This window comes from Macaca nemestrina, chromosome 11, assembly GCF_043159975.1.
Source record: "Macaca nemestrina isolate mMacNem1 chromosome 11, mMacNem.hap1, whole genome shotgun sequence".
NCBI lineage: Eukaryota > Metazoa > Chordata > Mammalia > Primates > Cercopithecidae > Macaca > Macaca nemestrina.
Window position 1 is genome coordinate 127,465,625 of NC_092135.1, and position 27,978 is coordinate 127,493,602.

The 27,978-nt window shown below is 39.0% G+C and overlaps 1 protein-coding gene across 5 annotated transcripts in view; it reads right to left on the minus strand.

The window, feature by feature from the left end:
• Positions 1-27,978, minus strand: part of LOC105473962 (delta/notch like EGF repeat containing) — a 363,113-nt gene that overhangs the window by 19,979 nt on the left and 315,156 nt on the right. For all 5 annotated transcript variants that reach the window (XM_011728232.2, XM_071073494.1, XM_011728235.2 and 2 more), the window contains one exon: positions 11,099-11,230. In XM_011728232.2, coding sequence (XP_011726534.2) covers positions 11,099-11,230 — 132 coding nt within the window. The remainder of the gene's footprint in view (positions 1-11,098; positions 11,231-27,978) is intronic.

Below are 27,978 nucleotides of genomic sequence, written 5' to 3' on the forward strand. Positions count from 1 at the left end.
CAATTCCTGACAATAAAGAGCCACTGATTCCTTATTGAATGCATAAATCTAAGATAGCCTATTTGCCTATTTCTCAACTGCAAAATATCATTAATTCAATAGTTTAACTGTATTTAACCATAGATTCAACTGTTTAATACACAAAACTGCTCAACTGTCAGTCAGCAAGGTTAACTATAACTCTAACTTTATAAACCTTATACAGACAAAGCAAAACACACCAACACTGCTATGTCAAGATTTATAGATATTTTGATTTTTAGACCTTGATTCTAGGAAGGCACGTTTTCCCTTTATTATAATTAAAAAAAAAAAACTGTGATCAGTCCCAAGGTGGTAAAAATGAATGGCAGAGATTTAAAACTTCACCAACGTTGTTCTGTTAATTTCCAGAACTGTGGGTTTTCATTTGCCTTAAAACGTGTATAAATCACTATAGCTATTTGAACGATTCTATTAGGATGGTCCTGGATCAATCTTCTTGATAGTTTTGATAAATCTATGTGGTCTGTTAGATCTCTGCTTCTTATCACTAACTGGTGGCCAGATAATTACCCTAAAGAGGCAAATGACTAGGGTGATGCATTAACAGATAAAACTAATTCTACCTCATCCCCAAATACTGTAATATTTAAGAACAAATAGAGAAAGGAATGAGATACCATTGCTGGGTGGTATGAAAGGCAGAATAAGGGTCTCCCAAAGATGTCCTAATGCCCAGAACCTATCAATACATTACTTTATATGGCAAAAAATGACTTCGCAAATGTGATTAAATTGAGATCTTGAGACGGAGAGATTACTCTGGATTATCTGGACAAGCTCAATGCAACCATAAGAGTCCTAATAAGTGAAAGAAGGAGGTAGGAGAGTTGAAAATTGAGTGATGACAATGAAAGCAGAGGTCAAAATGACATGATTTCTGACTCTGAAGAAGGCAGAAGGGACCAATGGCCAAGAAATGTGAGCAGCCTTAAGGTTAGAAAAGGCGAGGGAAGACAAGCTCTCCCCTAGAGCCTCCAGAAGGAAGACAGCCCTGCTGGTCCCTTGATTTTAGCCCACTGAGGCCCATTTTGAACTTCTGCCTTCTAGAACTGTAACATGATAGATCTGTGTTATTTTAAGCCATTCAATCTGTGGCAATTTGTTACAGTGACAAGAGGAAACTAATACAGATGGTCAGGGAAGGCACCTTTGAACTGAGACCTGAATGAGAAGAAGGCAGCTGTGATAAGATCTGAAGGAAGTGAGCTCCAGGCATAGGGAACAGCATGGGTAAAGGTCCTGAAGGCAGGGATGACCTTGACCTGCTCAAGGAAGGGAAAGCAGGACACTGTGGCTACAGCAGAGGGAACAAGGAAGAGAGGCAAGCAATGTGGCCTCTGAAGGCAGTGATTCAGTTAACAGAAGCCTCCTTTACTTCCTTGGGTGAGTCAGCAGCCCTCCAGCACCATGTAGCTATGTGGGCCATGGTTCTCTGCGTACCTCTAAGCTTTTCTGTTTAGATCTACTGACTAAACTTTGAGATATCCAGGCATCCTCCTCTTGGTTTCCGGACACTTCAGAGGATCACAGATGCTCAGGGTTAGAAAGAGACCTAAGAGGCCATGGTTCCCATGGCTCACGCAGGACTAGAGGCCTCTTACAGCTTCCCTGCCCACCAACTGTACGAACTCTGTGTCCACTCCGGTTCCTGGGATTCATTCCATTGATTCAGATCCAGTTCTCTAGACACGAGCCACTGGCTTCAGTTATGTGTCATCTGCAAACCTCATACACACGATCTCCTTTCCATATACTCAGGTCATGGTTAGAAATATCCAGTGCTGGAACCTGGCAGAGACTAATCTGTAATTAAATTTGTTTTAATACCTTTGGCCCTATAGAGAAATAAAAATGAGATCATCAAATGGAAAATGATAGAGTGAGTGAACAGAGCGTCCAGGTATGCACTGAGATGTATAATGTACCCTATCACACCCAGCCACTCAGAATAGCCACTGTCCCGGGCTGCAGGCAGCATCTAAAAAGACAATTGCTGAAGGTTAATCCTCCCTGGGAGTAGCTCATAGCATAAGAGCTACAGTAGTATAGAAAAAATAAAAGAAAGATCAACCAGTATTTATTTAGTGTCTACTGAACCCAGAAATCTGCACATTTGCCTCATGTAATCCTCACAGCAACCAGCACAGGAAGCCTTCCTATAATCAAGTGAGAAAGACAAGGCTCCCAGAGGTAAATTTGTTTTTCTAGGTTACATAGTTAGAATATGATGGAGCTTGAATTTGAAGTCGACTTTGATCCTTTTGTTATTCCATACTTTGCCTATATTATCATTACCAGAAGAAGTAAACTTTAGATTTTTTACAATGATAGGATTTCACTTCAAAATTTCTTGATGATATCCTGTGTATTCCTGACTTTTCATCTATACTCTCCTATATATTTATCTTCATGAATCCCATTTTAAAGTTTTAAATAGATATTACTCTGACCTAAAGGCACAAAGTGTGTCAATTTGTCATACTAAACTTCAGAATGAAAACCAATCCCATTTTATGGAAAAGTAAACTGAGGCTCAGCACAAGCAAATACAGTCATAACAACAAGTGCCTTGGCCAGAATAAGAACCAAGGTCCTGTTGACCCATATCTGGAATCCTTTCCACCAGCAGATTCCACCAGACTGGACTTAACATCCTATAACTACAGTCCCTTAGAATTTTACCATTGAAATCCTTTTCAGTCCCTTGTCTCTCTCTTCAACAAGAAAGTATTTCTCACCTATCATTAGCAAGGAAAGTTAATTCTAAGCCCATTCTGTATGAGAGCAATCGAGAAGGCTAAGGGGGAGGCCTATAATGATTACACACTTCACACTTTGGCCGCATGAACCAAGAGGAAAGACACTGAGTGAGCAGCTAAGAGTCTAAATCATATCCTCCACCTCTTATCAAGTTGATCAAATTGACACTGGAGAATGTAGTCAAGTTGGTCACGTTGATGTCAGAGAATGTGGTCCACATTTGGACAAGAGAGTTTCCTAATACTGGCCACCCCCTATGTTAGACAAGCACTGAGAATGAGATGACCCTATCCAGTCATAGGCAGCCAGAACCACCAGTGAAGGCCTGGTCTTGTGACTTGGAGTGAAGGAGTAGAGACAGCAGACAGATCAGGCTGAGTGACACAGACAGGCAGGCAAGCAGGCAGGCAGGGCTGTGGGTACTGATTTGCATCCTTCCAAATTCACTCAGAAGTTGTCTTTATCTGCCAAATGGTGAGTGAGCAGGTGAGAGAGCACGGAAGGGAGTTCTTACACAACTTTCCCAGGAAAAGAAGTGATCTGGAACAGGGAGGAAACATTCACCCAACCAGCATGGTTAGTTCTCTTCTGCTATGAAAGATTAAATTGACCCAGCTAATTTAAATAAGAAGACAATACCTTTCAAAGTTGAATCTTTAACAGTTCCAAAACTGTTGAAAACTTGATTGCAGCTGGGCACAGTGACTCATGCCTGTAATCCCAGCACTTTGGGAGGCCAAGGCAGGTGGATCATGAGGTCAAGAGATTGAGACCATCCTGGCCAGCATAGTGAAACCCCTTCTCGTCTAAAAATACCAAAATTAGCCGGGAGTGGTAGCACACACCTGTAATCCCAGCTACTCAGGAGGCTGAGGTAGGAGAGTCACTTGAACCTGGGAGGCAGAGGTTGCGGTGAGCTGAGATCGCACCACTGCACTCCAGCCTGGATAGAGCGAGACTCTGTCTCAAAAAATAAAAATAAAATAATAAAATAAAATAAGGAAAACTGGAGGGGTGGCTGGCAAAATGGTCGCATAGGAACAGCTCCAGTGTGCAGCTCCCAGCAAGATCAATGCAGAAGGCATGTGATTTCTGCATTTCCAACTGAGGTAGCTGGCTCATCTCATTGGGACTGGTTAGCCAGTGGGTGCAGCCCATGGAGGGCGAGCAGAAGCAGGGTGGGGCGTTGCCCCACCCAGGAAGCACAAGGGGTCAGGGAACTCCCTCCCCTAGCCAAGGGAAGCTGTGAGGGACTGTGCTGTGAGGAATGGTGCAGTCCGGCCCAGATACTATGCTTTTCCCATGGTCTTCACAACCCACAGACCAGGAGATTCCCTCGGGTACCTATGCCACCAGGGCCCTGGGTTTCAAGCACAAAACTGGGCAGCCGTTTGGGCAGACACCAAGCTAGCTGCAGGAGTATTTTTTTTTCATAACCCAGTGGCTCCTGGAACACCAGTGAGACAGAACTGTTCACTCCCCTGGAAAGGGGGCTGAACCAGGGAGCCAAGTGTTCTAGCTCAGCAGATCCCACCTCCATGGAGCCTAGCAATTTAAGATCTACTGGCTTGAAATTCTTGCTACCAGCACAGCAGTCTGAAGTCGACCTGGGACACTCAAGCTTGGTGGGGGGAGGGGGGTCCACCACTGTTACTGAGGCTTGAGTAGGTGGTTTTCGCCTCACAGTGTAAACAAAGCTGCCAGGAAGTTCGACTGGATGGAGCCCACCACAGCACCGCAAAGCCACTAAAACCAGACTGCCTCTCTAGATTCCTCCTCTCTCGGCAGGGCATCTCTGAAAGAAAGGCAGAAGCCTCAGTAAGGAGCTTATAGATAAAACTCCCATCTCCCTGGGACGGAACACCTGGGGGAAAGGGCAGCTGTAGGTACAGCTTCAGCAGACTTAAATGTTCTGCCGCCTGGCTCTGAAGTGAGCAGTGGATCTCCCAGCACAGCACTCGAGCTCTGATAAGGGACAGGCTGCCTCCTCAAGTGACAGAGAGACACCTCCCAGCAGGGGTCAACAGACACCTCTTATAGGGGAACTCCAGCTGGCATCTGCCAGGTGCCCCTCTGGGAAGAAGCTTCCAGAGGAAGGAACAGGCAGACATCTTTGCTGTTCCACAGCCTCCACTGGTGATACCCAGGCAAACGGTCTGGAGTGGACCTCCAGCAAACTCCAGCAGACCCACAGCAGAGGGGTCTGACTGTTAGATGGAAAACTAACAAACATGTTAGATGGAAAACTAACAAACAGAAAGGAATAGCATCAACATCAACAAAAATGATATCCACACAGAAACCCCACCCGAAGGTCACCAACATCAAAGACCAAAGGTAGATAAATCCACGAAGATTGAGGAAAAACCAGCACAAAAAGGCTGAAAATTCCAAAAACCAGAACGCCTCTTCTCCTCCAAAGGATCACAACTTCTCATTAGCAAGGAAACAAAACTGGACAGAAAATAAGTTTGACAAATTGACAGAAGTAGGCTTCAGAAGCTGCGTAATAACAAACTCCTCCAAGCTAAAGAAGCATGTTCTAACCCAAAGCAAGGAAGCTAAGAAACTTGAAAAAAGATTAGATGAATTGCTAACTAGAATAACAAGTTTAGAGAAGAACATAAATGACCTGATGGAGCTGAAAAACACAGCAAGACAATTTTGTGAAGCATACACAAGTATCAATATCCAAATAGATCAAGCAGAAGAAAGGATATAAGAGACTGAAGACCAACTTAATGAAATAAAGCGTGAAGACAAGATTAGAGAAAAAAGAATGAAAATGAATAAACAAAGCCTCCAAGAAACAGGGGACTATGTGGAAAGACCAAACGTGTTTGATTGGTGTACCTGAAAGTGACTGGGAGAATGGAACCAAGTTGGAAAACACTTGGTTCCATTCCATAGGATATTATCCAGGAGAACTTTCCCAACCTAGCAAGACAGGCCAACATTCAAATTCAGAAAATACAGAGAACATCACAAAGATGCTCCTCAAGAAGAGCAACCCCAAGACACATAATCATCATATTCACCAAGGTTGAAGTGAAGGAAAAATGTTAAGGGCAGTCAGAGAGAAAGGTCAGGTTACCCACAAAAGGAAGTCCATCAGACTAACTGCGGATCTCTCTGAAGATCCTACAAGCCAGAAGAGAATGAGGGCCAATATTCAACATTCTTAAAGAAAACAATTTTCAACCCAGAATTTCATATCCAGCCAACCTAAGCTTCATAAGTGAAGGAAAATAAAATCCTTTATAGACAAGCAATTGCTGAGAGATTTTGTCACCACCAGGCCTGCCTTACAAGAGCTCCTGAAGGAAGCACTAAATATGGAAAGGAAAAACCAGTACCAGCCACTGCAAAAACATACCAAATTGTAAAGACAACTGAAACTATGAAAAAACTGCATCAACTAACGGGCAAAATAACCAGCTAGCATCATAATGACAGGAGCAAATTCACACATAACAATACTAACCTTAAATGTAAATGGGCTAAATGCCCCAGTTAAGACACACACTGGCAAATTGGATAGAGTCAAGAGCCATCAGTGTGCTGTATTCAGGAGACCCATCTCACGTGCAAAAACGCACACAGGCTTAAAATAAAGGGATGGAGGAATAGTTACCAAGCAAATGGAAAGCAAAAAAAGGAGGGGTTTCAATCCTAGTCTCTACCAAAACAGACTTTAAAACAACAAAGATCAAAAAAGACAAAGAAGGGCATTATATAATGGTAAAGGGATCAATGCAACAAGAAGAGCTAACTATCTTAAATATGTATGTACCCAATACAGGAGCACCCAGATTCATAAAGCAAGCTCTTAGAGACCTACAAAGAGAATTAGACTCCCACACAATAATAGTGGGAGACTTTCACACCCTACTGTCAATACTAGACAGATCCACAAGACAGAAAATTAACAAGAATATTCAGGACTTGAACTCAGCTCTGGACCAAGCAGACCTAATAGACATCTACAGGACTCTCCACTCCAAATCAACAGAATATACATTCTTCTCAGCACCACATCACACTTATTCTAAAATTGACCACATAATTGGAAGTATAACACTCCTCAGCAATTACAAAAAATGGAAATCATAACAGTCTCTTAGACCACAGTGCAATCAAATTAGAACTCAGGATTAAGAAACTCACTCAAAACTGCACAACTACAAAGAAAGAGAACAACCTGCTCTGAATGACTACTGGGCACATAACGAAATTAATGCAGAAATAAATAAGTTCTTTGAAACTAATGAGAACAAAGACACAATGTACCAGAATCTCTGGGACACAGCGAAAGCAGTGTTTAGAGGGAAATTTATAGCACTAAATGCCCACAGGAGAAAGTGGGAAAGATCTAAAATCAACACCCTAACATCACAATTAAAAGAACTAGAGAAGCAAAAACAAACAAATTCAAAAGCTAGCAGAAGACAAGAAATAACTAAGATCAGAGCAGAACTGAAGGAGACAGAGGCAAGAAAAACCCTTCAAAAAAAATCAAGGAATCCAGAAGCTGGTTTTTCGAAAAGATTAACAAAATACATAGACCATTAGCAAGACTAACAAAGAAGAGAGAAGAATCAAATAGACACAATAAAAATGATAAAGGGGATATCACCACTGATCCGACAGAAATACAAACTACCATCAGAGAATACCATAAACAGCTCTATGCAAATAAACTAGAAAATCTAGAAGAAACAGATAAATTCCTGGACACATCCACCCTTCCAAGACTAAACCAGGAAGAAGTTGAATCCCTGAATAGACCAATAGCAAGTTCTGAAATTGAGGCAGTAATTAATAGCCTACCAACCAAAAAAAGCCCAGGACCAGATGGATTCACAGCCAAATTCTATCAGAGGTACAAAGAGGAGCTGGTACCACTCCTCCTGAAACTATTCCAAACAACAGGAAAGAGGGACTCCTTCCTAACTCATTTTATGAGGCCAGCATCATCCTGATACCAAAACCTGGCAGAGACACAACTAAAAAAAGAAAATTTCAGGCCAATATCTCTGATAAACATTGATGCAAAAATCCTCAATAAAATACTGGCAAACCAAATCCAGCAGCACATCAAAAAGCTTATCCACCACTGCAGTCCAGTCTGGGTGATGGAGCGAGACTCCATCCAGAAAAAAAAAGAAAGAAAGAAAAAGAAAAAGCTTATCCACCATGATCAAGTTGGCTTCATCCCTAGGATGCAAGAGTTCAACATATGCAAATCAATAAACGTAATCCATCACATAAACAGAACCAATGATAAAAACCACATGATTGTCTCAATAGATGCAGAAAAGGCCTTCGAAAAAGTTCAACATCTCTTCATGCTAAAACCTCTCAATAAACTAGGTATTGACAGAACGTATCTCAAAATAGTAAGAGCTATTTATGAAAAACCACAGCCAATATCACACTGAATGGGCAAAAGTTAGAAGCATTCCCTTTGAAAACTGGCACAAGATAAGGATGCCCTCTCTCACCACTCCTATTCAACATAGTATTGGAAGTTCTGGCCAGATCAATCAGGCAAGGGAAAGAAAGGGTATTCAAATAGGAAGAGAGGAAGTAAAATAGTCTCTGTTTGCAGATGACATGATTGTATATTTAGAAAACCCCATTGTCTCAGCTCAAAATCTCCTTAAGCTGATAAGCAACTTTAGCAAAGTCTCAAGATACAAAATCATTGTGCAAAAATCACAAGCTTTCCTATACAACAATAATAGACAAACAGAGAGCTAAATCATGAGTGAATTCTCATTCACAATTGTGACAAAGAGAATAAAATACATAAAAATACAACTTACAAGGGATGTGAAGGACCTCCCAAGGAGAACTACAAACCACTGTTCAAGGAAATAAGAGAAGACACAAACAAATGAAAACATATTTCATGCTCATAGATAGAACTAATATCCTGAAAATGGCTATACTGCCCAAAGTAATTTATACATTCAATGCTATCCCCACTAAGCTACCACTGACTTTCTTCACAGAATTAGAAAAAACTACTTTAAATTTCATATGGAACCAAAAAAGGGCCTGTATGTCAAGACAATTCTAAGCAACAAAAACAAAGCTGGAGGCATCATGATACGTAACTGCAAACTATACTACAAGGCTACGGTAACCAAAACGTCATGATACTGGTACCAAAACAGATATATAGACCAATGGAAAAGAACAGAGGCTTCAGAACGCCACACGTCTGCAACCATCTGATCTTTGATAAACCTGACAAAAACAGCGTTGGTGAAAGGATTCCCTATTTAATAAATGGTATTGGGAAAACAGGCTAGCCATATGCAGAAAACTGAAACTGGACCCCTTCCTTACACCTTATACAAAAATTAACTCAAGATGGATAAAAGACGTATACGTAAGACCTAAAACTATAAAAACCCTAGAAGACAACCTAGGCAACACCATTCAGGATATAGGCATGGGCAAAGACTTCAGGACTACAACACCAAAAGCAATGGCAACAAAGGCCAAAATGGACAAATGGGATCTAATAAACTAAGGAGCTTCTGCACAACAAAAGAAACTATCATCACAGTGAAAAGACAACCTACAGAATGGGAGAAAATTTTTGCAATCTATCCATCTGAAAAAGGGCTAATATCCAGAATCTACAAAGAACTTAAACAAATTTACAAGAAAAAAATCAACCCCATCAAAAAGTGGGCAAAAGGTATGAACAGATACCTCTCAAAAGGACATTTATGCAACCAACAAACATATGAAAAAAAGTTCATCATCACTGGTCATTAGTGAAATGCAAATCAAAACCACAATGAGATACCATCTCACACCAGTTAGAATGGTGATCATTAAAAAGTCAGGAAACAATAGATGCTGGAGAGGATGTGGAGAAATAGGAACGCTTTTATACACTTGGTGGGAATGTAAATTAGTTCAACCATTGTGGAAGACAGTGTGGCGATTCCTCAAGGATCTAGAACCAGAAATACCATTTGACCCAGCAATCCCATTACTGGGTATATACCCAAAGGATTATAAATCATTCTACTATAAAGAAACATGCACATGTATGTTTATTGAAGCATTGTTCACAACAGCAAAGACTTGGAACCAACCCAAATGCCCATCAGTGATAGACTGGAAAAAGAAAATGTGGCACATATACACCATGTAATACTATGCATCCATAAAAAAGGATGAGTTCATGTCCTTTACAGGGACATGGATTAAGCTGGAAACCATCATTCTCAGCAAACTAACACAGGAACAGAAAATCAAACACCACATGTTCTCACTCATAAGTGGGAGTTGAACAATGAGAACACATGGACACAGGGAGGGGAACATCATACACTGGGGCCTGTCAGGTGGTGGGAAGCTAGGGGAGGGATAGCATGAGGAGAAATACGTAATGTAGATGATAGGTTGATGGGTGCAGCAAACCACCATGGCATGTGTATGCAACAAACCTGCATGTTCTGCACATGTATCCCAGAACTTTAAAAGTATAATAGAAAGAAAAAGAAAGGAAGGAAGGAAGGAAGGAAGGAAGGAAGGAAGGAAGGAAGGAAGGAAGGAAGGAAGGAAGGAAGGCAGGCAGGCAGGCAGGCAGGCAGGCAGGCAGGCAGGCAGGCTGGCTCAATTTCATGTCAGTTCACATTTTCACTTCAATCCTAGTAGATACATTGTTTTAAGGTGTAAAATCTTGATTAAGACATTTATCAAACTTCTATTTGTTCACCCTAAGAGATCATTCAGCTTTAAGCAGCCCAAAATGTTTTCAGCTTTTCTTTTAAGCTTGTCTTCACTGAACTTTTCTCCAGGCAATAGATGGAACTTAATACATCTGAAGACACTTGAACACATAAATAAAAAGGGAATTTACATTCTGTGTGTGTGTGTGTGTGTGTGTGTGTGTTTTAATTTTCAACACAAAGACTCTATTTTTTGATATGATTCTAATGCTTTTCTGTTCAGCACATTTTTGGCTGCATGAGTAGCAGTGAACTCTGGATGACATCTGAAAATTCTCATCCTGGGGAAAGGCTGGCTTCGGACTCAGGAAGGAGTGGGGGCAGCAGAATGCAGGGGGCAAACATGCTAAACTGGGTATTGAGCACCAAAATGGGACAAGTGTAGCTCCGGTTGTCCCTCTGGGACTCACTGCCTCATCGGCCAGTGACTCGGGGGCTTTCTGGTCACAGTCGGCATCTTTTTGATGAAGGAAAATGCTTAAGTAACAGCTATAAATGTTAAATAACAGTGGCTGAACTGCAGAAATACTTACGGATCTCACAGTTTGCTCCCACCCAACCATGCGGGCAGTGGCAGGTGTAACCATTGGACTGGTCCAGGCAGCTCCCACCATGGTGGCAGGGGTTACTGTCACATTCATTTATGTCAATGTCACACTCTTCACCTAGGGAGATAAGAAAAAGCAGTGGTGAAACCGCTGCACCCATGGTTCCTGCCATTTTTTCTGGCCAAAAAGTAAAGATCCCAGGCTAAGGGTCATAACCTTTAGCAATAGAGCCTAACCTGCTGTTTGTACAAAGTGCAGAACTCTCAGAAAATTCCAGACACGGGATCTTTTACTTCAGTAAAATTAAAAAGGAAAAACATATATATATAGCACTGGTAAAAAGAATCTTTCCTTTAGTCTACTTAACTAGTTAACTAGTTTCATTTAGCTAGTTAAGTGAGGTTGATTCCCATGTCTGAATAAATCTTTCCAGGATCAGAAAAAGTGAAGTTGGGGTCTTGATTTTATTAAAGAAGTCTATTTTATGTTGGAATTCATCAGCTGAATCTTATTATTTATTTTTCTGAAACTCCAGAAAGCTGAAAACTCACAGTTTATGATTATTCTGTAGCCAAGTATTTGAGTGTGTGAGACTGGACATTTGACTCTTGTCTGGAAAGTTCTAGGACATAGCTGTGCACCCAGCCTGAGTCAATTAGGAGAGATTACTTCACTTTCCAAATCCCTGGATGTGATTCTGCTTGAAGTTGGGGGACGTGAAATGCCCAGGAAGAGCATCAGGTCCACCTAAGAAGAGAAGTTGTGAAGCCTGGGGTTAATCTAAACCTGACCTAATTTTTTTCTGAGAAATGGTGGCCCAAGGGAAGCTGTCAGTTATTCTCCCATAATGAAGAATGTGACCTTCAGCTCCTGACCCTGGCTAGACCCAACTTTTCAGGACACCTTTGTGTGCTTCAGAGAGAACCTGATAGAAATTACAAACCAGGGTCCAGAGCCAATGTCACAGTGATTCGAACATCACCTTAGAACAAAGCCATCTTCAAGTAATTTTAAAGCCATCATTATGAGTCAATACTAAATGCAAACACTTCTTAAATTCAAAGGCATCTCATCAAAGGTGAAGAGAAGAGGATATTTCAAATTGAGGCACTCCCTCTCTCAAAAGTTTGAAAACGAGAAAAAGAAATTTTCAAAATAAGCCCTCCTTTGCTTAGATAAATGCAGAAAGTGATGAGAAAACAAAACTCCTAGCATTGCTATGGTCATGGACTAAAGATATTTTTGTCCATTTTTCAAAAGCAATGTTTCAGTATACACTCAAGTGATTACTTCTGGGCTCACTTAATTAGCATTAAATTGCTTTTCTATCTGCTATTGGTTTACCTCACTATTATAAAACCACTGTATGTCACTCAGGCCATTTTAGAGGAGGAATCTCACACTAAAATATTCCATGTCTGTTTTATCTCACACTGTTTTTATACCTGGCATCTTACTATTTTATTTTTAAATAAAATCTGTTGAACAAAATATTTACAACTTCTAGGTCCTACTAGGTTGATTATAATTCAGTAATATATACATGAATTTGTTTCCTGCAACAAATATAGTCACTTACATCAATAGTAAAAAACATGAAATTGATTGCCTATTTCAAAGGTTGTCTTTCCATTAATGGGGCAATCACTCTTAGTAGAAACAGTCATAGATTAAACTATTACAAATGGCCTCACATGGTAGACTGGTTGAAGAGACATATAACCAAGAACGTGCTGAGAAATGTTAAAAGGATGAAATCAAAGACCTTAACAAGCATATACGTCAGTACTACTTTCCAACCATCTAGGAAGATACATGTAATTGGAGATATTTACTAAACAATAGCTTTCTTTAGCTGGCAATCTGAACACTGCAAATTCTGAAATGAGACGCTCTGTTACCTTTATAAGAATAGCTACAGAAACAGCCCACATTTCCCTACTGCTACGGTCTGGCAAAACTCAAAAGCCTCACTCTGCTTCAGGAAGTCCAATGTCAATGTCATATGCTTTTCATTTCCTAAACTCCATGCAGTCTCAGGGCTATCAGTTCAGTCCATCCAGGCCTGCTCCAGTCCAGAGCTTCTTGAATGAAGGCAAATGCCACATTCAAGAGCCAGGGCAGCCCCATGCATGTATTAAATCTTGGATCACTAAGGGGCTCTAACATAGTCAGGAGAAGCCCAAGGTCCCTAGAATTGTCTGTTCTTGGGACCCACTAGATTGGACAGATTTGGTAAGAATGGAGATGGCGGGGAAGAAAATAGGATGAACTCTTGCTGTAGACATTTATCAAATACAGTATCTAAAATCCAACTAGGGCCAAACTTATCTCATTCGGGTTTTCATCACCATAATGTTCTTAGAGTTACACTGGGGGTTAAATGATGCAAATTAATGAAATAAATCATATGCCAGTCAGGGCCCCAATTCGCTGACAGCTATTTCTGCAACATATGTGCTCTGGCAGAACCCTGGAGTGATGCACAGTTCTCAGATACCTTTGGGTTTATTCTAATGGCCTCTTTTATAGACAAACACTCCTTATGCATCTAGTTGAATCAGTTATTCCTCAACTGGCTCTCAGTTTGAGGCCTTTGCTGTGTTCTATGCTGGCTGGCAACAGAAATATAAGGTGACTCAAATGATGGAGTCCCTCAAGGGAATTTTCAACCAGAAGACACCCAAGGATGACTGTTGTTCTCTGCCTTACGATGATCATGCTTTTTACTGTTGGTCTTATGCAAAGTGTTTGAAGATGCACTATGAATTATAGAAAATAAGTTTGGCTTCATTTGCGTTTCCCCATATTAACAGCATTATGTTTGTATATGCATTTCAACACCACAACATTCCATTCTCAGTCAATATTCATTTTAACTTATTTTATTATAAGAGTTCTTAGTATACAGTATTATCTTTCTTTACTAATAGTTAACTAATAAATCTTTGAGCTTTTGCTGCCCTGAGCCAATTGACTTTTCAGTTGGCTCACTTACTCTTTTTAAATTTGAGTTAGAAAAAACAATTATTCTTAAGTCACTTTTGTTCTTAATAACATCTATTAAGAAAATACAAAATGAAATTTCTACTTGACTAAGGCTGGCAATCAAGGTCTGAACTTTAAGTCTTTTATAATTATTTTTTCTTTTTTCTTTTCTTTTCTTTTTTTTTTTTTTTTGAGACAAAATCTCACTCTATCACCCAGGCTTGAGTACAGTGGCACAATCTTGGCTCACAGAAAGTTCTGCCTCCCAGGTTCAAACGATTCTCCTGCCTCAGCCTCCCCAGTAGCTGGGATTACAGGCATGTGCCACCATGCCCAGTGAATTTTTTGTATTTTTAGTAGAGACGGGGTTTTGCCTTGTTGCCCAGACTGATCTTGAACTCCTGACCTCAGGTGATCTACCCACCTCAGCCTCCCAAAGTGCTAGGAATACAGGCATGAGCTACTGTGCCCAGTCAATTTTTTTTTCAATGTGTTACCTTCTATGAGGCAAAATGTAAGTACACTGGGTATCACATTTGGTAGTACTTACACAAATTTACAAGCATATGGATTCTGCTTGCTTTCCTTGGGTAAATTAGGAAATGCAAAAAGACAAAACCATCCAAAGTTACCACTGTTAGCATATCCTTGGGTTAACACAGTCCCCATGAAAAGATATTGATGACAATTACCATAATCATAATATCTAGTATTAAATATATGCCTTCTATGTGGCAGGCACTGACTGGGTGCTTTGACTATAACTCTTTCATATACTTCACTAAGATTTTATTCAAGATAAAGTGAGTTTTAAAAATTATTTTGAATTTTTTTATCATGATGGAATAACTGGAACCTGTCTTGCCTTCCCACCATAAACAACTAGACAACTAGATGAAATATATGAAAAAAAAAAAAAAAAAAAAAAAAAAAAAACCTATGAGGACATTGGACAACAGGAAGTCCATGACGGTGATTGCTGCAAGAAGGGAAATAAAACAGCTGAGCACCACAATCATTCTGGCTTTCTTCCTGGAATTAATTTAGAACACAGTGGTTTCACTGGCTTGAGGAGACAAATATCAGAGTGCATGGAGGCCAAGGTAGCTGTAATTTGTAGGAAAGACCACAACACAAGATAGAACCACTCAGAAAATGAGCACCGGAAATCTGCTGCATCCCTTGGGCTGTTGCTGAGGACATGTGTATGTGTAACTTGAAGCTTGGCAAACAAAATGACAGATGAACGGTTCCCAAACTCACAGAGGACTCAGAGATATTCAGATTTGCACAGCCAGGGTGGAACTATTTCATCGATTACCCAGTACATTCAGTGAAGCCACAAAAGATCACATCTTAGTAATGGGGCACAACTATCCCTAGAGTAAGCCTACTCTACATTCACCTCCCCAAAATGTACAACAAACCTTGAAAGGATTAATTAGGTCAGCAAGTTACTTACCTGACACACACAAAAAAAGTCCATTACTTTTTTTAAAAAAAGACAATAAAATCCAGTCACTCAACAACTGAATCCACAATGACCATCATTCAAACAAAAATTAATAGACATGCAACAAAGTAGAATCATGTGACCCATAACTGCATGAAAATCAGTCAAAAGACACAGATTCAGAACTAACATGAGAGCTAGCAGACAACAAATTTGTTCAAAATGTGAAATAAAATACAAAAAACAATGAACAGAAACATGGAAAATAAAAAACAAGCCCAATGGAACTATTAGATAAGAAAAATACAATATCTGAAATTGTTTTTAGAACTCAATGATTTTAATAGTAGATTAGTGGCTCACACCAGTAATCCTGGCACTCTGGGAGTCTGAGGCAGGCTGATAATCTGAGGTCAGGAGTTTGAGACCAGCCTGGGCAACATGGCAAAACCCCATCTCTACTAAAAAAACAAAAATTAGCTGGGTGTGATGGCACATGCCTGTAATCCCAACTACTCAGCAGGCTGAGGCAAGAGAATCTTGAACCAGGGATGCAGAGGTTGCAGTGAGCCGAGATCACACCACTGTACTCCAGCCTGGGTGACAGAGTGAGACTCCGTCTTAAAAAAAAATAAAAATAAAAATAAAAAATAGTAGATTAGACACTGTCAAAAAAAATATTAGTAAAGTTGAAAACAGAGCAATAGAAGCTTGACAAACTGAAACTCAGAAAGAAAAAAGACTTAAAAAAACTAAGCAGAGACTCTGGCCCACTGGACAATTTTAAGCAGTCTAAGATAGATGTACTCAGAATCCCAGAGAAAGGATATGAAGCCAAAAATAATATTTAATAAATTAATAGCTAAACATTTCCAAGTTTGATGAACACTGTAACCACAGATTCAAAATGTGCAACAAACTCCAAGCAGGATAAACACAAGAAAATCACACACACACACATATCACAGTGCAGAAGTCAAAGCAACTGCATCTTGGATGCTGATCCACCATGTTGGCTTCTGATTAACCTCAGTTCCAGGAACATCTGTAAGGATTCCAGTGTATGTACTGTTCCTTGTACAAGAAAAGATACTTACCATAAATCCTGCCCTTTGGTCAAAACAACTTTGATGTTATTGTACTTCGATTGTCCTGCACATCCCTTCTGAACTACCTCTCCTCTGTGGATCATAAGCCCTGGGTCCACAGGGTAATGGTGTGGGTGTGCGGATCCACTATCTTGTTTCCCCACTACCCAAGACACAGACAGGCTTCTCTTCATAAGTCCCTATGAAACATTTCTTTCTGATAAACTGAATATGTCAGCCGAGATCTTTCTTTAGCCTCTCAGCTTCCTCAGACTTTGGGGGCAGGTTTGCAGAGGACTGCAGGAGCTGAGAGACCAAGAAATGGGCAAAGGGAATGAAGCATCTGTGTGGGTAATCCCAGGTGGCAGCCACTTCTATGTGGAGTGGTGTGGCTCACCTTTTAGATGCTTGTGTGTGGGTACAGGGATACCCCAAAATGCTGGTGTGTTTAGAGTGACTTTTAAGTGAGAGCCATCCGTCGCACTGCAGTAAGGAAGGATGGCGAGCAGCCACTGCTCTAACATGGCCACTTCTGTGGCCATTGAGGATAGGAGCCCATCTAGCAGCAAAAGCAAAGTAAAACGGCTTGAGGGGGAGTTAAAATTAGAAAAGAGTTTCTAAAGAGCTCTATTGTCAAAAGTACAGCTTTATTGTTTTAAGGTCTCTATTCTCTCTCTGTAAAACTTCTCAGTCAAATGAATTCTGTTTTCTCCATTTACATCTGTCTCTCCCTCCCTCCTCTTGCTAACCTCAATGCCACATGAGGAACCTACAAAAAGGAACTTCTGACAGTCTGGGATCCCTTGGAGACAGAAAATACTCCTCTTCGCGAGAGGTACCTCTATTTTTCTTTATGGAACCGCAAGAGTTATAAGCAGACAGATTCCTCCTGGGTCTAAAACACGGCTCCCTTTTGTATTGTGTTACCTGACCTGTTTGGCTTTTAGGAGTCCCGGAGTTTACTTTGTACCATGAGAGGACTTGCCCTTGCTGTGTGTAATAACTGGCAGTCACAGGTAAGAGATACAGTCTTAGAGGTGGTTGACGGCACTTGGCAGAAAATGATTATTACTACAGGGGGATACTCATTTCTTTGGGAATTTACATAAGAAAACTGTGGTTTGAGTACCTAAAGGCTACAGAAAAATGCCATACTGTGGGATAAGACACCCTTTGGGGGATGGGCTGATCGCAGAGTGGGCTGATCAGCCTTGGGTTGCCCATCAGCCTCGGCGGAATGTCCTTGCAGTGAGGTGCACCGTGGAAGCATTGCACTATCCAGTCCTGTGGTGTTTCCCTCTTTTGGGGGACCCAGGATTCAGTGTAAAATGCGATCCTTGGTTTTGAGGGATCTAAACATTCTGCCTTTTTGCTGTACCTGCTCAAGTGTTCAGCCCTACAAACTGCATGCTTTAAAGGGCTCCACCCTGGGCCTGGTGCAGTGGCTCACACCTGTAATCCCAGCACTTTGGGAAGTTGAGGCGGGCGGATCACCTGAGATACGGAGTTCGAGACCAGCCTGGCCAACATAGTAAAACCACATCTCTACTAAAACTACAAAAAATTAGCTGCGTGGTGGCACACCTGTAATCCCAGTTACTTGGGAGGCTGAGGGAGGAGAATCACTTGAACCCGAGAGGCGGAGTCTGCAGTGAGCAGAGATGGTGCCATTGCACTCCAGCCTAGGTGACAGAGCAAGACTCTGTCTCAAAAAAAAAACAAAAAAACAAAAAACAGGTTCCACCCTAAAGCCAATAATCTAGATAAGAAACAAACTAAGTGAAAAAGAAAACAGTTTTCCTGGCAATCTTGTTTTCAGATAACAATGGCAGTCTAAGTTCCCTGTCTTTGAGATGTAAATTTCCTACCTTGTTTCACCTAAGAGTCATGTCTTTGGAAATTATTAACCCTCTAAACAGGGGACAGAAACTGAAAACTGGCAAAAGAAAAATCTTATAAATCTATAAGATCTGCTTCTGTGTGTCTGTATGTCTATATTTTAAATGTGCCATGTATATGTGATATATCCCTACCAAAATATATAAAAGAGCTCTAATTAATTGGCTTAAAGTAAGTGCTTCAGACAAATATTTTATCAAGAAGATAGAAACCAACTCAAATGTCTTTTAGTTTTACATGATTTTAGTAATCTTTGGTAAATAAAACTAGTTTCAAGATTTCTTTCAGTAACTTAAGAGTTAAAGATTTAAAATACTAGTTAATATGGAAAAGTAGTATCATTAGTTTAGAGGTTATTTAAAGTTTGTTTCAAAGTGAAGGGGAAAAAATGACATAGGTAAAATTAAGTGGACAGAAACAGAAAGAACAAAAGGGTGGGGAATGAGAAATTTTTGATTCCACGGTGGTCACGTGGTCACCACCTACGGTATGGAGCCCAGGTGTGCTGTACTCAGTTGATAAAGGTAAAAGTTACCAATGGAACTTAGGAATTTAACTCTGGGGAAGGTGGTTCACTGGATGCGTAAGAAAACGCAGACTAACAAGGAAAAAGTGAAATATTAAACCTCTTGGTAATGGTTATCTATAATAGCTAAAATAAAAGTAAAAGAGAGTGATGGTTGGGCCTTGAGGCTGAACCAAGCTCAGATGTGGGTCTGTCTGAGCATAGGTCACTAGCCTCAAAGGGGAAAATTATGTCAGGGCAACAAAAAGTACCTCTGAGACTCTGGATACCAAGAGGGTAGTCAATGCGAGGCAAGGGCAAAACCAAGTAACCACTGAAATCAGAAGGTCTAGTGTGAAGGAATTGTGCCATTTTGTAGGTAGGATTATTAGCTTCCTCAGACTTTGGGGGTGGGTTTGCATAGACCTGTCCACTGTGGAACAAACAGGCACATCACAATCAACTTGCTAAAACTTAGTAATGAAAACTCCTAAAAACAGCCAGAGTGAGAGTTCTGGTTTTGGAAAGCTGAACCAGATACATTTTCCCTATCCCTCCCACCAAGGACAAGTAAAAACCCTAGACGTTGTACATAAAATAAACATAAGAAAATTCCAAGAAGTTGAGAGAAAGAGACAGACCGGCTAGTAATCTCAGGACCCAAGGAACAACACAATTGTGAGCTCTCTGAGTTTTCTTTTGGCCTCATATATTCCAGATTAGGTGCTGGAGAAGGCAGCAACCGGGAAATGTCAAAAGATGCAAAAAACAAAACTCCCACAAAAGCCTGTTCTCTGTAACCAAAGAACCAATATAGGGGCAGCCTAGCAAGACAAAAAAATTATAGATAATAACTGTTCCGCTCCAGCCAAACACTACAAAAAAACAAAAAACAAAAAACTGGAAGTCCCCTCACCCATGCCACCAAAGGCCAAGTGGAGAGCATGGACTTCCACCCTCCAAAGCACCTCAATCACCCAACTATAACAGAATGCACAATCTTTTCAAGTACCCACAAAACATATGCCAATATAAACCATATTCTGGGCTATGAAACAACCTCAACAAATTTCGGAGAGTTGAAATCGTAGAGTGTTCTCTTACCATAATTAAAGCAAACTAGATATCTCTGCTAAAAAGTAAGAGGAAAACCTCAAAACACTTGAAAAATAAACAATGTGCTTATAATTAATCTATGGATCAAAGAGGAAATCTAAAGGGACATTAAAAATAAAAATTAAATTGACTGAAAATGAAAATACAACATAAACTTTGTGGGATACAGCCAAAGCAGTGCTGAGGGGGAAATTTATAACACTAAAATGCATGCATTAGCTGTGAGAAAAAGCCTAAATCAATACTCTAAGATCTCACTCAAAGAACCTAAAAAGAAAGAACAAAAGCAAATTAAGCCCAAAGCAAAAAGAAGGAAGAAAATAATAGACATAAGAGAAGAAATCAATGAAATTGAAAACAGAAAAACAATAGAGAAAATGAATGCAACAAAAAGCTATTTATTAAAAAGATTAACACAATTGACAAAATTCTAGCAAGATTGACAAAGGAAAAAAGAGAAAGACACAAATTACCAACATCACAAATACAGCAGAAAATATCACTAAAGACTGCAGATGTCAAAAGGATAATATAGAAATACTATATTACAACTCCACAGGTAAATTTAACAACTTAAAAAAATGTACTACTTCCTCAGAAAAAATCACAACTCATCAAATATAAAATAGATGATTTAAATACTTTTATAACTATTAAGAAAATTGAATATATAACTTTAAAACTCCCCAAAAAGAAATCTCAGGTGCAGATACTTTCACTGGTAAATTCTATTAACTATTTAAAGAAGAATGAATAGCAATTTGATACAATCGGTTGCAGAAAATCGAATACAAAAGAACACTTCCCAACTTATTTCAAGAAGCTAGTTTTACTTCAATACCAAAACTAGGCAAATACATAATAATTTTTTTTAAAAAAGAAAGAAAATTATTTTGTGTCTATGTTCATGGAAAATACTTGTTTCTCACAAAACACAAAATAGTTTTTTTTTTCTTTTTTAAAACAAATACTTGTTTCTCATGAATATAGACATAAAAAATCTGAAACAAAATATTAGAAAATATTACAAAATAGAATTCAGCAAAGTACTATATAAAATGAATTATACACTATGACCAGGTGGTATATTCCAGGCATGCAAGACTAATTCAATATTTGAAAATCAACCAAGTATATTAACAAGCTGAAGAAAAAAATCACATGATCATATCAACCCATACAGAAAAAGCATTTGACAAAATTCAATACCCATTTATGGTTAAAGTTATCAGCAAACTAGGAATAGAGAGGAACTGCCTCAATTTGATAAAGAGCATCTAAAAAACACTACAGCTGACATTATCATTAATGGTGAAAGACTGAATGCTTTTCCCCTAATGCTGAAAACAAAGCAAAGATGTCTGTTCTTACTGAACCTAGTGGTAGAAGTTCTGGCTAGTGAGACAAGACAAAAAATAAAATGTATACCTATCAGAATGGAAGAAATAAAGCTGTCACTCTTTTCTGATGGCATAATTATTAGAAAATCCCAAGAAATCCACACACAAAAAAATTCTCCTAAAACTAGTAAGTTCAGCAAGGTCACTGGATACAATTTAAACATACAAAAGTAAATTATATTTCTATATACTAGCAATGAACAATTCTATTTACAATCACTAAAAATACACCACACACACACACACATACGCACGCATATATACATACATACTTGGATACTTTACAGGGAAAAAATGTTGATGAAAGAAATCAAAGAATATCTAAATAAGTGGAGAGTCACACTGTGTTCATGAATTGGAAGACTCCAAATAGTAAAGTTATTGATTCTTCCCCAAATTGATATACTGGTTTATTGTAATTCCTTAGCAAAATCTTTTGTAGGTATAGACAAGATTATTGTAAAATTTATATGAAAAGGCTAAGGAACTAGAATAGTTATAACAGTTTTGGAAAAAAATAAGGTGATAGGAATTATTCTGCCCAATTTCAATAGTTATTATGAAACTACAGTTGTTATTACAATCAATGAAAAAGAAGAGCCCAAAATAGACCTATATAATATGGCCAACTGATTTTTGATGAAAGTTCAAAAGCAATTCAATGAAGAAAAGAAGAAAAGATAGCCTTTTCAGCTAATGATGCTTGAAAAATTATACTTACATAAGCAAATGTAAATAAAAGAGCCTCCTCTAGTTGGAAGATCTCAGGAAAGAATGCAAACTGTGAGAAAAGATTCTAACTATATTACGAATGTATGGAACAACCTCACTAAGGGACCCGGGGAGGAGCTGACCTAAGTGACTTTGGAAATGGGTAGCATCAATAAGACTAAATGCAAAATAAGTGGTACATAAACACAATACTCTAGTTCATAAGGTTATTTCCTACAAGGCTATAAGTTAACAATTCTGATACTGCTATACCTGGATGCTGAAACTGAACAATTAAGTAAATAAATGATGGATGATGAAAGGCAGTATTTGGTGGTTGATGTGAAGGGTTTACAAATAAGCAAGGGGAGAAGGCTAGAACCATTCATGCTGTAATAAACTAGAGTTGGAGACATCACTGTGAATTCATGTTTAGCTTAATATAGACAAAGATGACTACATCATGCAATATTTATGGATAAGTACATGTCCATGGGTTAGTATACACATGTACTTCCTCGCTTTGTCAGCTGAGAGGACCTAAAAGCAATGACATCCCAATAGAAACAAGCACAGCTTAGTACCCAAATCTTGGTTTTAATACTATTCTCCAATTATAAAACCAGAGATCCTTAGAGAAATGAATGACTGTAGAACTGGAGCAGGAAATACACAAGATGAGGCTGAAGCATCTTGCAGTGCCAGAAGGTATATATATTTTAAAAAGCAAAACAAAAAATTAGCCACAAAACAAAAAATTAACCACATTAATGGGGATGTGTCAAAGAGGTACAGGAGCCAACTGAAAGAACTCCCAATGGCCAAAGCTGGAACATTTTAAACAACAAAATAAATTTTAAAAGTATTGGATTATAACCTAAAGTATAAAATAAATATCCTGAACCCATAAATAAATGATTAAATAAATACACAAATGGGGGAGAATAAACAAATCTTTCATCCAGAAGAATTGCAAATAATTCATGTAGCTACTTTACCCTCAAAGAGTGAGAGCATAACTCCTCTCTTGATAAGTGTGGACTACACAACACTTTCTTTGGAAGGAAGTCACTTCCTCCCAAATAGTTAAGTATGGAAAAGGGGAGAAAGAGTAACATTATGATAGAGAAACTTGACAAACACTACCGCAGCTAAGTGATCAACATCAACGTCAATGATCACAAATCTCATTGACAGTAATGTAGCCTTGATGTGATGTGATAGGATTAGAAAATGGACAAAAGACAGAAAGAAACATTTCTTCAGAGGATATGCAGATATCAAATAAGCACATGAAAAGATGCTCGACATCATTTATCATTAGGGAAATTCAAACTGAAACCCCAATGAGCCATCATTTTACCCCTATCAGAATGGGCCAAATAAAAAATAGTGACAACACCAAATGCTGGCAAGGATGTAGAGAAACTGAATCAGTCAGACATTGTTGGTGGGAATATAAAATGCATAAGCCACTCTGGAAACACTTTGGCTATTTTTATAAAACTAAGCATGCAACTACCATATGACCCAGCAATTGAATTTCTGGGCAATTGTCCCAGAAAAATGAAAATTTATGTTCACACATAAACCTATATATGACAGTTTACACCACCTTTTTTATAATAGCTCAAAACTGAAAACAATCCAGATTCTTTTCAACAAGGGACTGGTTAAACAAACTCTGGGACATCCATACTTTGGAATACCGCTCAGCAATAAAAAGAGAGAACTATTGACCCAAAATAACCTGGATGCATCTCCAAAGAATCATGCTGAGTGGGAAAAAAAAAAAATCAATCTCAAAAGGCTACACTATATGATTCCATTTATGCAATATTCTTGAAATTACAAAATTACAAGAATGCAAATACACTAGTAGTTTCCAGGAATTAAAGACAGTTGTGGCACAAGGGAAAAGGGTATTGCTATAAAAGGGCAAATGAGGAGTTCCTGTGGTGATGAAAATGCTCTGTATCTTGACTATATCCACGTCAGTATCCTTTCATAACTAGTATCCTGGTTATGAAATTGTACTGCAGTTTTACAATATGTTATCATTGGAGAAAACTGGGTGAAGGTTACACTGGATCTCTCTCTCTTACTACTTGCAACTGCAGGTAAAGCTTCAATAATCTCAAAACTAAAATTTTGAAAAACTATCCAGAGAAAAATAGACCCGTATATAATCAATTGTTTTCTAACAAATGTGGCAATGAAATCCAATGGGAAGAAGATTGTATTACCAATAAGATGCTGGACTAACTGAATGTTTACATGGGAAAAATATTTTCCATCCTTAACTCACACCATACACAAAAATTAACTCAAAACAGACTCTATACCTAAACTTAAAAGTAGACCTATTGTAAAAACATTTGAGAAGAAAACATTGGATAAAATTTCACCATATTGAAGTAGACAAAGATTTCTTACAATACCAGAAAAGCACAAACCATAAAAGAAAAAAATTGATAAATTAGACCAATTACCAAAATTGAAAACTTTACTCCCCAAAAGATACCATTAAAAAAATACATGGATGAGCAAAATGTATACCTGACAAAGCACTTGTATCCAGCATATATAAAGAACTCTTTGAAATCAATAGTATGACAAATAACCAAAATTTTTTAAATGAGCAAATTATTTGAAAAGATAATTCACAAGTAAAGACATATGAAGAGCAAGCAACCACATGAAAGATGCTGAGCATCAAAGAAATTGAAATGAAAATGTCAATGAAATTAAAGCACTGATGGTATTTTACCATAAAAATGACCTAGAAATTGTAATATTCTACTGTGAACTGAAAGACAAATATCAAAAAATAGTTGAGTTAAAAGACAGAGAGAAAGATACAGTAACATCATTCCACCTTTAATAATGCACAAGAATTTCCTGCTCTGGTGAGAAAGGAATGGGTCACTTGTGTCCCAGCTGTTCAAATGACAATGTCAATGGGCTTGGAAGAATCTTTGGCTTCCCTGTTGAAGTACAGTAACCTCATGTCCAGTCTATGGTTTCAGGTAAAAAATAAAGCAGGTCCTGGAGAATTAATGTTGCATCAGGGGATCTTTCCTTCCATCCACTGGTCCTCAGCCAGATAATTCCAAGGGGGCAGAATTGCAAAGCTTCAGAGACAAGAGTGGTCCCAAAGGAAGACAGTAACTGAAGGGTGGACAGGACCTAGGCCAGGACAGTGAGCCTTATGGAGAGAGCTGTGTAGAAGGAATGAAATGCTTGAAGAGCAGGGAGGCTCTCTGTTCAGATGACTGGAGGAAGCGTATTTTCAACCAGAAGCCTAAATTCAGCAAGAGAGGACAGAGTCCCCCACATACCACACCCTAGACTTCATCTGATGGCCTAAGAAAGCCACTTTAATATGTAAATATGACATTGTATTATCTAATTGTATAGCAATGATTTGCCCGATTCACTCCACTCAGTCAAGCAGAGAGTTTTTGAACACTCAGTAGCTGGCCAAGTGTAACTTCTGCTAAACCTCAGACACTATGAAAGAGTATTTGATTCTAAGGTAGCTCAACCTCAAGAGCAGACGCACCATACTCCTTGTATGGAAGCAGTTAATGTTTTATCAGCCTCTCCTGGAACCTAGTTCTCAGGATACAATAGGTTCTCTTTAAGGAAGAAGGTGGTTTTATGATCAAATAGATTTGAAAGATAAAAGCAAATGTGATTCTTTACTGTAAGACCTCTGAGAACCTTGAGCACACAGACATCCTTTATGAATCTGCACGTGGGATGTATCATGTCCCACATTTACTTGGCCACAGAACACTTTTTTCCATGGAGCATCTCCTGGGACCAGTTTTCTGTTAAATACATTAACAGCACAACCCCTGAATGACTTTAGGAACTATTCTATGGTCCTTTGTAGGCTGAAAAACTACCAGGACTGAATAGAATAGACCACTTGTTTTCAAAAACCAGTTAGAGTGATGTTTAAACCTACTTCAGTGAGACCCACTGCGCCCTGAGATCAGGGTGGGTCTCATGAAAAAATGCCTAGGGGTAGGATTGCTGGTGGGGTATATATGGGTATGGTGGGGTTAGGGTAAAGGGATAAGCAGAGGGGGGCTGAGAGGCAAGAGATGGAGGAAAGGGACCTTACTGAGAAGAGCCTGACATGGTATGTTCAGGTATGCAGCAGGCAGAGGGGCCCAGGACAAGGCTGGAAAGGCTGGATGGGGCCAGACCCCTCAGGTCTTAAAGATTATGTTAAGGACTTTGATCTTTTTCTTAAGGACAATAAAATGCCAATAGGTGATTTTAGGTAAAGAGTGATAAGATTAGATGATCATGCATAAGATCTCTACAGTATGAAAAATGGACTAGGAGTCAGGGGGAATAGGTGTGAAGAGACCAACCAGATAGAAGGGCTTGAACTGGCCCAGGCTGGAGGTGAAGGCAGCATGGTGCTGACTCTGCAAAGAAGTGAAAAGATCTAAGAAGTTTTTAGGAGTCCTTGGTAGTTGGATGGAGGTAAGAGGGAAAAGGAGGAAGGTATATTAGTCTGTCCTCACACTGCTATAAGGATACTACCCAAGACTGGGTAATTTAGAAAGGAAAGAGATTTAATTGACTCACAGTTCTGCGTGGCTGGGGAGGCCTCAGAAAACTTACAATCATGGCAGAAGGCACCTCTTCACATGGCGGCATGAGAGAGAATGTGAGCCAGCAGGGGAAATGTCAGCTACTTATAAAACCATCAGATCTCATGAGAACTCACTCACTATCATGAGAACAGCATGAAGGAAACTGTCCCCACGATCTGATTACCTCCACCTGGTCTCTCCCTTGACATGTGGGGATTATGGGGATTATAATTCAAGATGAGATTTGGGTGGAAACACAAAGGTTAACCATATCAGAAGGTATCAAAATGGTTACCCAGTTTCTGGCCAGAATGAGTGGGAGTGATGGTAATGCCATTTGATGAGCTACAGATATTTAAAGATGGAAAGAAGAAGAAGATCTGAGTTTGGGGTGTCTTTGAGATATTCAAGAGTATATGTGGAGTAGATAGTTGGAGTTTTGCTAAATATTCTGGAGAAAACATGACATTTTCTCATAAAATACTGAAGTAAATTTCAAAAACATTAGAGACTTAAATGCATAAAAATAATTTATACATGATTAGCATAATGGAGGAGAATATTTCTAAAATCTTGATATATAGAATCTTTCTAGCACGAAACAAGAAAAGAAACCAAGACCTCAATATGTAATTAAGTAAAACTAAAATATAACATGTGGAAAACAAAATGCTTTGTCCACAATTAAAAGGCAAATGACGGGGGAAAAGTATGTGTAACCTATGGCAGATAAAATGTTATATACTTAAAATAAAGGGCTATTTCAAATCAAGAAGAGTAAAGATTAGCAGGAATGGTCTTGTAAAAAATCAGACAAAGGATATGAATAGAGAGTTCATAAAGGAAGAAACACAACCAGAAACATAGTGTTCAACCTTACTACAAGTCTAAGATCTACAAATTTAAGCAATACTAAAATGGTGTTTTTGACCATTAGAATGACAATTTTCATATTTGTGTCAAGACAAGGAAATAAATGCCCCTGTGCACTTTTGAAGTAAATATCAGTTCAATGTTTGTTTTTTGTCTCCTCTTAGCAAGTAATATCGAAATATGTGTGTATTCTCCCGGACTCTGGGCTTCTAT